The sequence below is a fragment of the Symphalangus syndactylus genome, chromosome 5, assembly GCF_028878055.3.
Source record: "Symphalangus syndactylus isolate Jambi chromosome 5, NHGRI_mSymSyn1-v2.1_pri, whole genome shotgun sequence".
NCBI classification, from domain to species: domain Eukaryota; kingdom Metazoa; phylum Chordata; class Mammalia; order Primates; family Hylobatidae; genus Symphalangus; species Symphalangus syndactylus.
In genome coordinates, this window is record NC_072427.2 from 20,144,992 (window position 1) to 20,162,969 (window position 17,978).

General features: G+C 39.0%; 1 protein-coding gene across 1 annotated transcript in view; it reads right to left on the reverse strand.

Annotated features, from left to right (window-relative positions):
* Positions 1-17,978, reverse strand: part of AGBL1 (AGBL carboxypeptidase 1) — an 829,700-nt gene that overhangs the window by 614,266 nt on the left and 197,456 nt on the right. The window contains exon 16 of the mRNA XM_055277333.2: positions 14,597-14,741. Within this exon, the coding sequence (XP_055133308.2) occupies positions 14,597-14,741 (145 nt within the window). The remainder of the gene's footprint in view (positions 1-14,596; positions 14,742-17,978) is intronic.

Consider the following 17,978-nt stretch of genomic DNA (forward strand, 5'->3'; position numbering starts at 1 on the left):
AATGAGACAGAAAACTTCAACAGCACATAGTATCACAGGGCCAAGTAATAGGGAGAATTGTGAGCACATTGAAAAAATAAAGACGTGGTTAATCCAAGTGGACTGCTAAACTAAAAGAACAACTAACTAATAGCAACAAATTTTTCCTACCATACCTCCCCATTTCAATACTCATTTAAAAAAAAATGGAATAGCCATTGAAATTAGGACACCTAGTTAACAATCTTTTTTTTTTTTTTTTTTTTTTTTGAGACAGAGTCTTACTTTCAGGCTGGAGTGCAGTGGCGCGATCTTGGATCATTGCAACCTCCACCTCCCAGGTTCAAGCGATTCTCCTGCCTCAGCCTCCTGAGTAGCTGGGATTACAGGCACCCACCACCACACCCAGTTAAGTTTTGTATTTTTAGTAGAGAGGGGGGTTTTGCCATATTGGCCAGGCTGGTCTCGAACTCCTGACCTCAGGTGATCCGCACCGCTTGGCCTCCCAAAGTGCTGGGATTACAGACATGAGCCACCACATCCGGCCCCTGGTTAACAATCTTTAAGAATTCTGAAGAAATTGTCCCTAATCAAAACAGGGGTACTAGTCATAGAGAGGCTAAGAGATTTTCCCCCACCCGCTCTGCATCCCCTGACAGTGGAGACTTCAGTAATCAGAGAGGGAAACACTGTCCCCTCTGCAGCACAAGAACACCACTGCCCAAAAATTTTCCTCCCAGAGTTTCTTGACAAATAACAAGCCTGCTAGGTAAATGAAACAAAAAATGTATGAATTTTTTTATAAAATGAATATGTAAAAATATTCACAAATATATAAAATATATGGAAACAGAAGTAGTGTCTTCAAAAGGTAGAGGAAGTATTTACATGTGGAAATAACTTACTACAAATATGGTAAGAAGAACAGTGGCCCCCAAAGATGTTCATGTTCTCACCTTGAGAATCTTTGGTAGGATACCTTACATGGTGAAAGGGACTTTGCAGACATGTTTAAGATTAAGGTCTACTTGAAATGGGGAGGTTGTCCTGCACTATTCAGTTGGGGTCAATCTAATCACAACGTGATTAAAAGCAGAGACCCTTTCCTGGCTGCAGAGAACAATTGCTGGCCCCATAAGACCTCAGTCTTCCCTTGCTGGCTTTGAAGATGGAGAAAGGCATCATCAGCCAAGGAATGCAGGTGGCCTCTAGAAGCTGGAAAGGGAAAGGAAACACATTCTCCCCACAGAGCCTCCAGAAGAAATGCAACCCCAAAACCCTGGTCTTTGCCAGTGAGATTTGTGTCAAACTTCTAACCTAAAAAGCTGTATAATTTTTTTTTAAAAAGTACCTGTTCCTGTTGAAGCCACTACATTTTTTATAATTTGTTACTGCAGCAATAGACAACTAACATACAAGGGAACAAGAATGTCCTAAAGTAAGTACAAATCCCGACATCTGAATAGGAATAGACTAAAACCTATTTGTACTCTACTGAAATAGTTTAATTGCAAGGAAAAAGAAAAAGTGCCAAGAAAAGAAAAGATTACCAGATAATTCTATGGCCTTTCTCTAGCCTCAGGAGCACCTGAAAATTTGACCTTGAGTCATATTCTCCTTAAAACTGAGAACCAAAATCATTTACCCACACGTAGCTTACTGTCTATATTAACATGACTATTATTCCCCAACCTTCATCAGCATAACTTTACTGCTCTGGGAAGACAGAAATTACAAGTAAATATATTGTTCATTTCAGGAATATCCCATCAACTCTTCAACAGAAAGCATCAACCCATCTTTGAGCCAAGATTCTTCGAATCCCTCTTCTTACCCCTTTTCAAAATCCTTGCCTTACGGTGTCCACCAATCTTAAACCATTACTTCATGATCCTTACTCAACCCTAATCAATGCCCCCACATTAAAATATCTGCCTTTAAGCCAGGTTTTAAGGTCTCAAAAAATATCCCCATTTTGCCCTCTGCCCTTTGAGACACTAGTAAGATTCTGTCCCATTCTTTCTCCTTTGTCAAGTACATTAGTTTCCTACTACTGCTGGAATCACCACAAATTTTGTAGGTTAAGACAACACAAATTTATTATCTTATAGTTCTGAAGGTCACTAGTCTAAAATGGGTCCCACTGGGCAAAATTCAAGGTGTCAGTAGGGCTGCATTCCTTTTGGAAGCTCTATACAAGATCTCTTCCCTTGCCTTTTCTAGCTTCTAGAGGTCACCTGCATTTCTTCACTCATGGTACCTCCCTCTACCTTCAAAGCCAAAAATTGCATCACTCTGACCTCTGCCTCCATTAAGTCCCATCTTTTTCTCTGTCTCTGATTCTCTTATCTCATTCTTTTACTTATAAGGACTCTTGTGACTACCCTGCACCCAATCTGATAATCAAGGATAATCTCCCCATCTCAAAGTCTCTAATCACATCTTCAAAGTCCCCTTACCATGTAAAGTAACATCTTCACAGGATTGGGATATGGACATTTTGGAGGTCCATTACTCTGCCTACCATGCCAACATGAGCAATAAACCCAACTGTGTCTTAGAAACAGGTTTATCTTGTGATGTTCCAGAGAGCCAGGATTTGACACAATACCAAGTAAAGGAATTATAAGAAGCATGTTTATACCAGATTCAAGATAAATGAGAATCCAGCAGAGGCCCATGTATCTAACCAAATCTTGTACGTAATTGTTGTGATTGTCCATCAAATAACGAGTATCAGGTATTGATGAGATGCACCTGCATTGGAGATTGGGAGGGAGCCACATACCCCTGAGAATACAAGATGACTAACTACACATACACTGGCACACACACACAACCTAGACAACTAGCTAAGCATGAAATCTGAAGGAAGCCCAAGGCTGATAGTATTCCTAGGCTGAGAAGGTTATGCCCCACTCAACCTAGTCTCTCATGACCACATAATTCCATAGTGAGGAGTTGCTAGGACAACGTAAGCTGTGCCTGGGAGTCCAAAGACGCTCACTAAGCCCTTTCTATGTGTGCTGTTTTGTTGCCCTTTCTGTATTCTTTCTTATGCATAAGTAAATTTAGTTCTGGATAAAGCCTAACCTGTGTGTTTGGTTGCCAATCTTAACTCACTGCTCATTGTTGCATAGAATGACACTTGTACCCTACACTGAAGATTATTTTTAAACATGTATGTGTCTCTGTGTGGTGCCTCTCTCTCCTCTCTCTCTCTCTCTCTCACTCTGTGTGTGTGTGTGTGTGTGTGTGTGTGCATAAATAAACCCATTGTACATATATGTATACAAAAAAATCATTCTTGGCTCATATTTCTTCTGCAACACTACATGCTAGAGGAAATGAGTACTGCTTAGAGCTTGAAAGTAGAAGGGATTATAATCTAATAAACCTACATCCAACCAAGTTTTTGCTTATGAGCAAATGTAGCATACATGCTCAGACATACAAGAGCTCAGACAACATATCACCTTATCTTTATTGAGAATAAGGACTTGGCCCAGGTGCAGTGGTTCACACCTGTAATTCCAGCACTCTGGGAGGCCGAAGCAGGTAGATTGCTTGAGCTAAGGAGTTCAAGACCAGCCTGGGCAACACGGCAAGACCCCATCTCTACTAAAAATACATAAAAATTGCCGGGCATGGTGGTGCACACCTGTGGTCCCAGCTACATGGGAGGCTGAGGTGGGAGGATCACTTGAGCCTGGGAGGTCAAGGCTGCAGTGAGCCTAGATCAAGTCACTGCACTCCATCCTGGGTAACAGAGCGATACCCTGTCTTAAAAAAAGAAAGAAAAGAAGGACTTGAAGACACACTTCAGCTGCCCCCAAATCAAACAGAAAAGCAATATAAAAAGACTATAATAAAATCTCGTTAAACAAGCTTACATCTAAATGACTATCTAAAAATATGGTTACTAGGCCGGGCGCGGTGGCTCAAGCTTGTAATCCCAGCACTTTGGGAGGCCGAGGCGGGCGGATCACGAGGTCAGGAGATCGAGACCACGGTGAAACCCTGTCTCTACTAAAAATACAAAAAAAAAAATAAGCCGGGCGTGGTGGCGGGCGCCTGTAGTCCCAGCTACTCGGAGAGGCTGAGGCAGGAGAATGGCGTGAACCCGGGAGGCGGAGCTTGCAGTGAGCCGAGACTGCGCCATTGCACTCCAGCCTGGGCGACAGAGCAAGACTCCGTCTCAAAAAAAAAAAAAAATAATAAAAATAAAAAATAAAAATATGGTTACTATATTAACATTAAAAAATAATTCTTTAGGGAGACAATACACATTATCAAATTTTGATGTCATCACCTACCTCTAAAATAAACTTAAAAAGAGATGTACAAGGGAGGAAAAAGGTGGAACAAAATGTTAACGTTTTCAACTTACATCAATATTGTAATATTATTTAATTCTTGAAAATTGAAAGGCAGTACTTAGTATTGTGCCAAATGCAAACTCTCTAGAATATCACTAGAACAATGGGTCTCTAAAACAGAGTTGACTTTATCGCTTATGTTGGTGTGATAGGCAGAATAATGGCCCTCCAAAGATGCCCATATTCTAATCCCTGCAACCTGTGAAGATGTTATTTTACATAGTAAAGGAACTTTGAAGATGTGATTAGGAAATTTGAGATGAGGAGACTATCCCGGATCATCAAGTTGGGTGCAGGGTAATGACAAAGGTCCTTATAAGTGAAAAAAGGAGATAAGAAGTCAGAACCAAAGAAGGAGATGGGATATAATGGAAAAAGAGGTAAGAGCCATGCAATTTTTGGCTTTGAACGTGGAGGGAGGTACCATGAGCCAAGGAATGCAGGAAATGTGGGTTTACATTCTGGTTGCGTGGATTCTGAAAAAACTGATGTAAATTTTTTATTTAACCTCTTTGTGACTCAGTTTTCTCATCTTTAAAAGGCACATAAAAATATCATTACCTATCTCATGCAGTGGTTGTTATAATTTAGTTGTATAATGTATGTGAAGAGCATCTGTTATGTAGGAAACAATAAATGTTAGCTGTTATTGTTAATGGAGAAGTATGAGTTCAAATATATTATTTTTAAGTAGTAAAAAGAAAGCAGTAGTAAAGTTATAAACCCTGAGGGTGAAAAAATGAAAGAAATGATGGTCCACATTGCATAAGAAAAAAAGAAAAAGAGACAACAGCAGTGAGGCATGGAAAATAGCATGAAACCAAAATGGCAAGTAACAGTAAAAACTGTTTAAGTATAAACAGGCTAGTCAGCCTTAATAATGACAAAAATTTGGATTACTTTTTAAAATCCCACAGCATGTTGTATATAAGAGGTACTTTTAAAGAGAAAGGAAAAAAAATGTGTATGAGAAATGCTCTTAAATTATCTCTTTATTTTGTTTGCCTCTGTTCAAACATTTTAAAGGAGAAATATTGAAACTAAAAGCATAAGCAAACATAAATTAAGGCAGGCATGGCAATAGTAATATACAATGAAGCCATATTCAAGATCAAGTGCATTAAATGGGATTTTAAAATCTTATTTTGATAAAGGGCACAATTCACAATGAACATATAAAACTCATAAATCTTAAGAATCAAATAATATGGGATTCAAATATGTAACACAAAAAACAGCAGAAAGAGAAAAAAATTGTTCTCAGGGTGGCAGATTTTAAGATAGCACCTCAGTCTTGAATAAATCAACGGCATAAAAATAATAATATAAAGTATTTGAACAATATTGTTTTTGTAGACATATGTCAAACTTTGTCTTTCCAGAGAATATTTTTTAATTTTTTCTCAAATATTCATAGAACTGTAGCAATAATTAATCATACATAGAGCTATTAAAAACTCATTAGATTCTTCCCCCTAAAAAGCAGAAATTATACAAATCACATTTTCCGACAATTAAATGAAATTAGACTTAAATGAAAATGGTTTTCGAAACAGCAAAAATAAAATAACCACTAGAGAATAGAAAATATCCTCTTAAAAGAAGCTTACTGGAAAAAAATTCATACGTTACAAAAATCAATATTAAATTATTAACTAAAGCCCTGATATAACAAGTAGACATCTGGGTATCCCACGAGAGATGGCACAGAAGAAGAATGGAAATGTCTCCATCAGAATATCAGTCACGTTTCTAAGTCATCCTGGAAAAGGAAAATTCCAGCTCCTTAGTTAAGAAGGTATGGATAGTGCTGGATTCAGATTATAGTCTCTGTGATCATAAATTATTTTCAAGATTTTTATAAACATTTGAGTGAAAGCTGCTCTCGGTATTCTTTATTATCAAAATCTAGACTAAAGGTAGCCTGCCTCACAATTACTATCAAGATTCCGAGGCTCTAAAGCCAGAAAGGGAAACTTGGTTGCAGCATTTCCCAAAATATATCCCATAGTGTGTTAAGTGCTGTGGTGTGAACAAGGAGGTGGAGAAGGCAGGAAATTCATAGCCAAAGTGCTTAGAAAATGTTGAGTTAAAGAAAATGAAAATATTTCTGTGGATGCAGGATTTCTCAGATTCTTTAATATTTCAATATGCATTGTGAACTGTTAGAAGAAAAACTAGCACAAGTGCTTCATAAATTTAGATGACCATTAAACTTTTCTTCTCTAAACATCTCAAGACACTGCCAAGTGCTATAGAAGATGTTTTGGGAAACACCGTCTTGCTGAATTATTTCTATGAGCTCTCTCTCTCTCTCTCTCTCTCTTATTAAATCTGTTTGTTTCACATTTTATTATGGCCACATGGGTCCTTGCCAATGGTGAAGCTTTCTCAACAAAAGCCCAAACATAAACTCAGACACCTATAGTCAGTTGATTTTTGACAGAGGTGCCAAAAACACGCAATGGGGAAAGGACAGTTTCTTCAATAAATGGTGTTGGGAAAACTGAATATCCACATGTGGAAAAATGAGAATTGATCCCTTATATAAGAATCAACTCAAAATGGATTAAAGGCCTAAACATAAAACCTGAAACTGTAAAACTATGAGATGAAAACATCAGGAAAAACCTTCATGACATTAGTCTGGGAAGTGATTTCTCAAATATGACCCCAAGAGCACAGACAAACAAAACAAAAGTAGACAATAGGATTCCACCAAACTAAAAGGCTTCTGCATAGCAAAGGAAACAATTCACAGAGCAAAGAGACAACCCACAAATTGGGAGAAAATATTTGCAAATCATACAACAGATAAGGGGCTAATATCTAAAATATACAAGGAACACAAACTACACAGTAACAAGAAAACAAACAACCCTATAAAAATGGACAAATGGCCTGAATAAGCATTTCTGAACAGAAGACATACAAATGGCCAACAGATACATAAAAAAATATGCTCAACATCTCTAATCATCAGAGACATGCAAAATAAAACCACAATGAGATACCACTTCACACTTATTAGATTGGTTATTATCAAAAAGATGAATGATAGCAAGTGCTGGTGAGGATCTGGAACCCTGAACACCATTGGTGGGAATGTAAATTAGCGCAGCTATTTTGGAAAACAGTATGAAGTTTCTTCAAAAAATTAAAAATAGAATTACCATACAATCCAGCCATCTCACTTCTGGGTATATATCCAAAGGAACTGAAATCAGTACATCAAACAGATATCTGTCTACACCCCTATGTTCAGTGCAGCATTATTCACAAGAGCCAAGATATGGAAACAACCACAGTACCCATTGATGGAGTTATACACACACACACACACACACACACACACATACATATATACATACATACACAGTGGATTACTATTCAGCCTTAAAAAGCAGGAAATTCTGTCATTTGCAACAACATGGATGAGCCTGAAGGACATATGCCAAGTGAAATGCTGGGCACAGAGAGACAAATACCACATGATCTCACTTATACATGGAACATAAAAAAATCAAACTCATAGAAACAGAGAGTAGAGTGGTGGTGACCAGGGCCTGGAGGAGTGGGAACAAGGGGGAGGAATGGAGAGATGTTGGAGAAAGGGTACAAAATTTCAATTAGACAAGAGGAATAAGGTCTGGTCATCTATTGCATAGTATAGTAATCATAGCTTAGAATAATATACAGAATTATTTCAAAATCTCTAAAAGAGTAATTTTGAGTGTTCTCACCACAAAGAAATGATAAATACGCGAGCTAATAGATATGTTTATTAGTCTGGTTTGATCAATCTGCAACATTTTCATGTATCAACACATCACACTGTACCCTATAAATATAAGCAAGTATTATTTGTCAATTAAAAATGAAATGAAACTTCTATAAATAAATTAAAAATAAATAATAAACACAATCTGTAAAAAAAGAAAAAGAAAAAAGAGAAAAGGGGGAACAAATAAATGAACAACAAAAAGCAGTAATCATCATTCTGTGATATTACAATTAAGCCATAGCTTTTTGGTGCCTGATATCAAACTTTAAAAAAATAATAAAATCTAGATTTTATAAATCAGATATGGGGAAGCAGGTTAGGCAGAAGGTTGGTCTATAGAAGACACCAAGCACTATTAGCTACGAGAGACAAAAAGTCAAAAAGGTATCATAGAGCACATGAGCACTGTCCTTCAACATAGCGTTGGCTGGATAGGCTCCCAAGCAGCAAATGTTGGAGAAGGCAAAGCCTGAAAGTTTTCTTCTCTCATGAGTTATCTTTTAATTTGTTATTATTATGACATTTTCCACAATAATATTACAAATCAACAAATGCCTAATATTCTCTTAGCTTAAGCTCACTGTATCAGTCCATTCTCATGCTGCTAATAAAGACATACCAGAGACTGGGTCATGTGTAAAGGAAAGAGGTTTAATTGACTCACAGTTCCACATGGCTGGAGAGGCCTCACAATCATGGCAGAAGGTGAAAGAAGAGCAAAGGCACATCTTACATGGTGGCAGGCAAGAGGGTGTGTGCAAGGGAACTCCTCTTTATAAAATGATCAGATCTCATGAGACTTATTCATTATCATGACAACAGCATGGGAAAGACCTGCCCCTGTGACTCAATTAATTCCTACGACATGTGAGAATTATGGGAGCTACAATTCAAGATGAGATTTGGGTGGGGACACAGCCAAACCATATTACTCATTTTCTGTAAACTGCAATTTTTCATGGATCCATCTCCCTGCACCCCTCAATGAAATCTCCCTCCTGTCAGACCTGCCATCAGGTCCAGCAAGTATCTAACACTTCTACTTTTAGGGGATTATTTTGACTTCCCTTTTAGTCATATAAAAGATTGCTAGAAGTAAACCAAGTATAAATTTCTGTTGGATTTCCTTTTGCAAAAATGTTTTTGTCCTGTTCTCCTAAAAATGATCTCCCATCTCTGGTCCAGAAAAGTTATGCCTAATCGGATATTGTGGGGATCATTGATGAGAAAAGTAGGACCTCTGAATGCATGTGCCAACTGACTGTAATTACAGCCCTGTGGAAGCCACAGGGGTGGGTTTCTTTATAAAAATGTGAATGAGTTTAAGGCAATTGTAGAAACCCCCAGAGAGATTGACTTCTTAAAAGAAAATCCTGTCTGTGAACAATATCAAGCTGATAACCTTAGCCCGCAGCCTCATCCTGTGTCACTCCACAGGAGTCCTCAGTCTCCCTTTCCTTTATCAACTACTCCCTTCAAACTTCGATAAAAGGCTTCCTTGACCTCAGCAGGGTAACCTGCTGAGGGCTACTGATAAAGTGAGAAGCACTATGCACTCAAAAACCATTCGTTTTCTATTGTTATCCCCTAAACTGCTGCACTCTCTGTTCCCCTAATTTAGAAGAAAGCCCACTCCTAGGAGATGGCCTATTTTATTTGTCTACTGCCTAGATCTCAGTTGTCACCTAAATACACTCATCAGAGAATCAAAGACTTCTTATCACAAGAGAAGAACAAATAACACCCTTAAGCTAAATAAAAGCTACAAGAATATGCTGCAGGCATGTTCTGATGAGCTTTCTCAAACTGTCCCAGTCTGCCAATATTATGCTCCCCAAGTTAAAGGGACTTAACTTTAAAAATGTGAGAAATGATTAGTCTCTAGATAAAGAAAGGATGGTTTAATATTCCTTGTCTATTAAAAATAAGCAAAGCTATATTATGATGATTTGGAAAAAAGAGTAAGAAAAAAATAATCATAATCAATTACCCCAAGAAAAAAATCAGTAGCCTCTATAATTTTTGAGGAGGGGTCTTCCATTTGTTTTTGTTTTTTTTTAATTTTAATTTTAGTATGAATTGTGGAATGGGTATCTTCCAATCAGTCCAACGGAGAAAATAATCACACATCGTCATAAAAAACAATAAATGCTTTAATGGTTACCATCTAGTATTGCTTACCAGATGTAGACACTTTGCTAAAACTTTCCAATTGGCAATTATTTAATCTTTGAAATAGCCTATGTAGTCACTGCTTTTTTGTTTCCAATTTTACAGATGAGAAAACTGAGGCTAAGAGAAGTTAAATAGGTTGCCTGTGGCTACACAGCAAGGAAACACAACACCTAGACTAAAATCTAGGCCTGTCTGACCTCAAAGCTTTCTTTCTTTGTGCCCAAGACCCTGGAATTCAGATGTCCTTGTTGTCAAAGACTGTACCATTCATGCACATATTGGCTCCTTCAGAATGGCTTTCCATGTTCACCTCTTCAACATCAAGAACCTTTATTGGGGTCTGTCATTTGTTTGGCCAATACAAGGATGGATCTCTGTCTACCGATTACCTGACAGTGCTGATTTATGACCTGCTCATTGCATCTTTGATCTGCCACATGTAAGTCAACATTTCCCACTTGACACTTCTTAAACTCTTCATTTATTCTGAGTCTTTTATAAGATACTGTGCATGTGGCATTCTAATTCCTTTTCTTTTCTTTTCTTTCTTTCTTCTCTCTCTCTCCCTCCTCCCCCCACCTCCCCACCCCCATCTCTGGAGATAACAGTATTCACATCTTTCACAGTGGGTGTATGTGTCTGGTAAAAATTCTGCTCTATCCTTTAAGATCCTTAAGCTCTCCCAATACATGGACTCTACTAATGACCACTTTTTTTGTCTCTTTCCATTTCATACAATTATAAGTGCTCAGTGAGATCCCAATTTTTTACCTCCTAAAATATTCATCAGAAACTCTCTTGGGGCCCCATTTTCAACCAATACTACTGGCTACCTAGGGGCTATTTATAACATAATTCTAATATTTTAACGATTACTGCTAACACTTTAACAATCATTACAATTACTGATAACTTGATATGGCTGATTAAAATAGAGCTTTTTTTGTTTGCTTCAGAATTACAATAGTGTATTTCTTTTTTTTAGCTGTATTTTAATGCTATAAAACGAACAATTATCCAACAGACTTGCTGGCAAGCATCCAGAAGATATCCATTTGAAAGAACCAATACTAATTTTCTTATTATAAGAGAATAAAAAAATTTTGAAAGTTTCAAAATTGTAGTCACGTTGAAAAACATCCAACATACGAGTCCTTTGCTATAAAAATGTCTGTAATTACTAAATGTAATCCATATTATAAGAGACTTGCAAATTATGATTTCCACATGGAAACATATTTTCTACCCCTCACCATAACCCCCAAGTAACATACAGTTAATTCTCCCCTTGGGGTATCATTCACATTTAATTTATCACTGATCTGTTGGAAGAAAAACTGTTTCTCCTCAGGACATGTCCAAAAATAAAAACGACTGGTTAGCATTACAGAACGTACTCATTTTGTCCATGATGGGAGGAAGTTTTTTTTTTTTTAAGAGAAGTCACAGAGTCAATTACTGTCTTAAACCTAGAGAGGGCAAAGACCATGAGTTATTGGAAATGTAAAACCTAAAATTGAGAATACACATTTGTCACTTTCAAGTAACAAATTGTCTTTCTAACCCTGTTTTGCTCATTTAGAAGAAATAAGTTATCCCTCTTTCTCATTAACTCTCCACAAACTTCCCTGGAGGAAGACATGCACAGTCAGTAGGCTCACAAGTAACAATAAAAAGTCATAAGTAGTTATAGCTTATTGTAATTAATAGTAACAGTAATAGTTATTAATATTGTTAACAGTAACAGGCCAATCAGCATCAATTAACAAGGCCTCTCTTTCCCTCTCAGTGAAACTAAGTGGCTGGTGGAGAGAGGGGGGTCCTCTTTTTTGTGTGTTTTGTTTCCCTTTAAGATGAAATCATCTCCTCATTGACCCCCCACCCAGTGGTTCTTAGAGTTATTTATCAATTGCAAATTTTAGACCCTGTATTCTGATCTGAAACTGTGTCCAGAAGGTAAGCAGGCCCAGAGGCACAAGGTAAACAACTAGGTACCATCAAGTCAAGGCCAGGTTGAAAGGGGTACACAATTTGAATCAGCTTGTAGGCACCTAGCAAGAATCCATCGGAGCATCTTAGGGTAAGAATTAGACCATGTTTGGAAAGAGACATTATCCCTCAGCTGAACCACCTCCACGGCACTCAGCATTAAAGACATAAACTGTGGGTTGGTGATTTGAATTCAAACATTAGAGATGTCTGTATCATCATACAATGATGACTACATATACTCATAAAACGACTGCATGTTTTAGCAGCTTATGAATGTAATGGCAAGCAATGACACTGATCTGACCCGGGGCAGAAATTCTGAATTTCTTCTACACTTTTCTACAAGGGAGTAGAAAGACCACAGGAATACACCTCAAAGACTGATGTTCTGTTCCTGCATGGCTGCTAGCTAAATGTGGGACTTCTGGTCTCAGTTCTTGCATCTATAAACATTAAGGGTGAATTAGACAACTTCACCAACCCCTTTGCATTCTAATGTTTTATACGAATGACCACCAGGAAACTTATCAGAGTCCAAGATATTCTAACAAGTGAAAAGAACAGTGTCCTAGATCCATGATCCCTTACTCAATGGGAAAGGCAAACACATAACATATTTTAAAAGGAATCTCCTTCCCTAGCAGATTTTTTTTTTCTTTTCTGGTTTTTGCTTTTGGTTTTGTTTTTTAGATAGGGTCTCACTTGGTTGCCCACGATGGAATGCAGTTGTGTGATCCTGGCTCACTGCAGCCTCAACCTCCTGAGCCCAGGTGATCCTCCATCTCAGCCTCCCAAGTAGCTGGGTCTACAGGTGCATGCCACCAGGCCTGGCTAATTTTTGTATTTTTTGTAGAGATGGGGTTTCACCATGCTGTCCAGACTGGTCTCAAACTCTGGACTCAAGCAATCCTCTCAACTTGGCCTCCCAAAGTGCTGGGATTACAGGAGTGAGCCACTGTGCCCAGCCCACAGTAGACTTTTCGTGTGCAGTGTTTCACAGGCAAGACCGTAAAAATAGCTGCTGAAGGGAGATCATGAATCTTGCCTGTTCTGTGTCCCTAAAGGCAACAAAACATGTTTTATAACAAATGTGGCTTGTTACAGCCTAGCTTGCAATGCACATTACTTGGATTAACTTCTTGAGCTCTCTGAGTATGATACACAAATAATACTAGTTGTGTATCTTTTGCAGTCTGGAAAACAGTAAAAATCTCTCTTTAGGCAAGACAACATATGGAGAAGAGGACAGATGCACTTTCATGAAGCGGTGAGCCAAGTGGTTCAAGATATGCCTTCTCTATGTGAAAAATTCCCATTTATACCTGCACATTCCTTTTGAAGGAAAAGATGTTCTTGGTTATTATCTTTTCCAACTCCTTATCACAGCCTTAAAATGAAAATGCTCATCCTTCAGGCTAAGTGATATATATACCCATATACACACATATGATTATAAATATGCTAATAACATTTTACATTAACACAGAGGATGAAAGTGCTTTATAGAAGATACTGGAGCTCGTTTATCCTCAGGATATCCACAAAATGGTAGCAGTAAGGGATAGTTTGCTAGCTTTTTCAAATGACAGAAAACTGCATGGTTTAAGCAGTCTATTTTCTCACAATCGTCTTGTGAACTTTTTGCAGGGCCTTGTGGAACACAGGAATGCTAACTGTGAGTCTGCACTGACTTCTTCTACGCTCCCTCATAAAAAGATTGTGGTTCTCTGTTGCAATGATCTAGTGTTTTATTCTTACACTTTTCTCTTCCACCCTGGATCCTTCTAGCCACCTCCAGCTCATGGTCATCAGAACCACTGGAGATGTTGGCGTGGCTGCTTGCACACAGACTCAGAAGTTTCCCAAGCTCTACCTTCCTGCTTTCTCCATTCCTCTGAATGACTGAATTTTCTTCAGATTTGCATCTCAGCTTACTTGTACAGTCTCGCTCCCATACAACTCCAACCTACTTCATACTTAACTTGACTTTTTAAAGACAGAGTCTCTTAAGAAATGTCCCCATGTCCTGCCCCAACTTGCAGACCACTTGGGCCTTTGGAATGTCACTGATCAAGGCTCAGCCTTGTGCTCTGTCCAGGGAAGGAGATGGGACAATTAGAAAGCACCAAGTCAGTGACAACAAAACCTGGCTCCTTTAGGAAAGCTGTAGTTCCCCTACATCCCCCTCTGCCCCCCAGCAGGATGTCAGGGTCTCCAAAATGTTCTCAGGAAAACCTCAAAGAGCCCCTTCAGTCCTGCTGGAGTGAGGCTGTAAAGAAGAAGTTACCATGAGGGCTGTGTAGGTGTAGGGATAGTGGTAGGCCAGGTAGCAGACATCCTCATTGTGTGGGAAGGTGACAGCAAAGGTGAGGGTATAGTAGCACTTCCCAGATGCTCCGCCTGCAGCAGCTGTACTCTGGCGATAATGATTTCTAAAGAGAGAGGAGGAGAAGAGAAGAGAATAAGGGAGAGGTGGGAGGCGGGTGCAGGGTCACTTAGGGTCCTAGATGCTATAAATCTTGTGTGTTATGGACTGTCCTGGCACAATGGCCTTCACTTGAAACATTTCTGTGGGTGAAACTGAGAAAAGGGAAATGTACAAGTGAACTTACTGCCACTTCTTGAGTCAGTTCAGCAACATGTAGCCTGGCCCATTTGCCTCCCAATTGTGCCATATATGCTACCGACCTTTCCTTGCTGTCTGAAAATGAGGGCTATATAGTCACTGAGCTAGAACATCGAGGAAAATGTGAACAGTTCTGTTTTTCTTGGGTTTCCATTGGAGACATAAACTTTATCACCCAAATTTGGGTTCTCCCAATCCCTATCTCTCCCCAGACCACATAGGATTCAACTCCTTCCTTTCTCCTCCACCTGCCAAGTAGATTTATTAGCAGTCACATGATATATTCAGTTCCAATTCAATATTTAACATATGTCATCTTATGTTATTATTGCAGCAACCCATCGTGTGGATGATGAAACAAAAGCTTACAAAAGTTAATTTGCCAAAGGGCTCAAAGCTAAACGGTAGATACAAGACTGAGACCCAGATCTCTCTGGCTGCAAAGGCTTTGTTCTTTCCACTGTACAATACTTTCTTCCCAAAGGAATATATTTGTCACCTCAAATGTGGTTCAGCTTCGTAAGGCTTGAGAGTGCACATTTTCCTTTGTCAAAGATGAAGAACCAATTTTGATACTTCAGAGAACAGTATCAAAGAAAATTGCACCCAGAAGTCCATTCTGAGCAATATTTTCCCCACATGCCGCCAATTGATGCTGAGACAGCTGTGCAGGCTTTCCTGAGAAATGTTATCATCAACGCTGCATTATAATGCAAAATACACCCGAACACCAAGATGTAATTCCACCTTTGAACATTTACAACGTTGGCTTACTAGTCCATTGTGCTTTTGGTTTTATTGGGGGAAAGGGAAGGGGAAGGGAAGAAATAGTGGGTAATTATTCTTGTGTGTTCTTGAAAAATATAACAAACATGGGTTATTCTTTTCTACCTTTTTGCTACCTTCATGCCACTCCCTACCTAAGCAAAAAGTAAGCATGGAAGGAAGAGATAGAAAATCTGTTATTTTATTTCTCATGGTTTTGTGGCTTTTCAATATTTATACACCTAGGAACGGGACTAAGGGAAGCTGGTAGCCCACTGACTATGGCCTGATACCTTTATCTTCCCTCAGCTTCTTCCAACATGGCAACCTGGAGCCTTGGTCATGCTAGGGAAAGGAGGGTACCTGTAACAACGTAAGCCCCAAGTGGCTGTCACACCCAGGTTTTTGGCATTGTAGTAATAGAATCCATTTCCTTTGTGCCTACAGAAATAGAAATTTCAAAACAGTGTCTTCCCACATGGTGTGATATGGATCGCAATGCCTAATTGGGTCTACTTTGCCAGATTGCCCCAAAGTTCTGAAGCTTCTCCAAAAGCTATGACTCTGGTTATTAGAAAGTATGTAAAGAAGCAGATGGTAGCTCAGAAAGCATGCAAGTTACATATGCTGTACCTCTTATTTGCTTTCTGATTTCCCTTGTAAAGGCTCCGGGCAAACATACACTCAGTTTACACCTTGCTGAACAACAAATGCTAGTCAATTACTCCTCTTTACAGGAAACAGCAGTTGAAATAAAATGATCCAGAGACAACCAATCAAAGCTCAGAAGAGTGCTTCACTTGTAAGCATATACGTGTGAGTGCACACACAGATGTGCATGTATTCATGAATGTAAAGGCAGCTGGAAACACGCACCTTGTGCCTCACTGTCCCCAGTTCTTCGCCTACAAACGGTGGAGACAGAGCCTGTATCTTGACTCAAAAATAATAGGTGTCCCTAAGGGCCAGTAGGGTTGGTCTTATTTGGCATGGGCCTTGCTTCATTTTAAGTTCCCCACGGCACTATTGGTACACTACAGTCACATCACAAGCACATTTAGCCTGTGCAAACTCAACCTCACCACATTCAACCACAGAAGACAGCAAGAAAGAGAGAGAAAAAATAAAATCCATGTATTTTTCTCTATGTTCTTTCCCTCATTCAGACCAAATCTGGACTCCAAGGAAAAAACAGCTGCAGTGAAATGGAAAGAGAAATAAAATGGGCTAATCCTTAGCTCTTGAGCTTCCATGGGCTCAAGATTTAAGGGAAGTGTAAGGAATTCAAATGGTAGTTCTGACTATGTCAAATCTGCCTTCTCACACCACCAACATGCACACACACACACGCATAAACACACACACACTCACACACACACACTCTCTCTCTCTCTCTCACCTAACACACTACCTCCCATAGCTTGCTGATGTTACATTCTCCTGAGCAAGACTAAAGGCTCCCCACCAACAAGCCAGCCTTCTCCAGGATGGTTGCACACTGCTGGAATTTCAAAAAAAAAAAAAAATCTTATTATTAACACCTAATTTAGAATGACTTTCAGCTAAAGGAAATTCAGTTACAACCCTCATCTGGGGTCTAAACTCTGGCTGAACCTAAAGCAAATGTCAGGCATCCCCACTGGACTATCCTGGCAGCCATCTTGTAGCAGGAGTTGTCCGGGAGATGACTCTACTTCCAGCACACCTTCCTCTGCAGAGGCCTTTAAACTTTTCCAGGATCTTCTTCAAAGCCAAATGTTTGATAAATCTCTAAAGTGAATCACGTGGCTTGCTACAGTTCATTTTATCCATGATAAACTGAGATCCCATCAACAAGTTCTTTTCGTTTCCCAGTTATGATGTGGACATATCGAGCGATGTTTGCAAGAAGCAATGTTTCTCCTTCCTATGTTAAATTGTTCCCATGTTCTTGCTTTGTATGGAAAGCCCTTTCCATCTTCCTTATTTAGCTAAGTCTTCTTCACCTTTCAAGATTTAACTCAATTGTTTCCTCTTTCAGGAAGCCTGCCCTGATAGTCCCCTTATCATTCCTATTCTCATGGCCAATACTTTATGGCAAGGACCATGCTTATTCATCTGTTTATCTTTATGCTTCCCACATTGCCTGGACATAGCAGCTGTTCAGTTAAAGTTTGAATAATACGTGGACCCAAGACTCCAGGAGTAATAATTAGGTTGTTCAATGTATTATCTCCAATCCTAATGACATCCTTTCAAGGTGAGTATTATTACACACATTCTACAGATGGGAATTAAG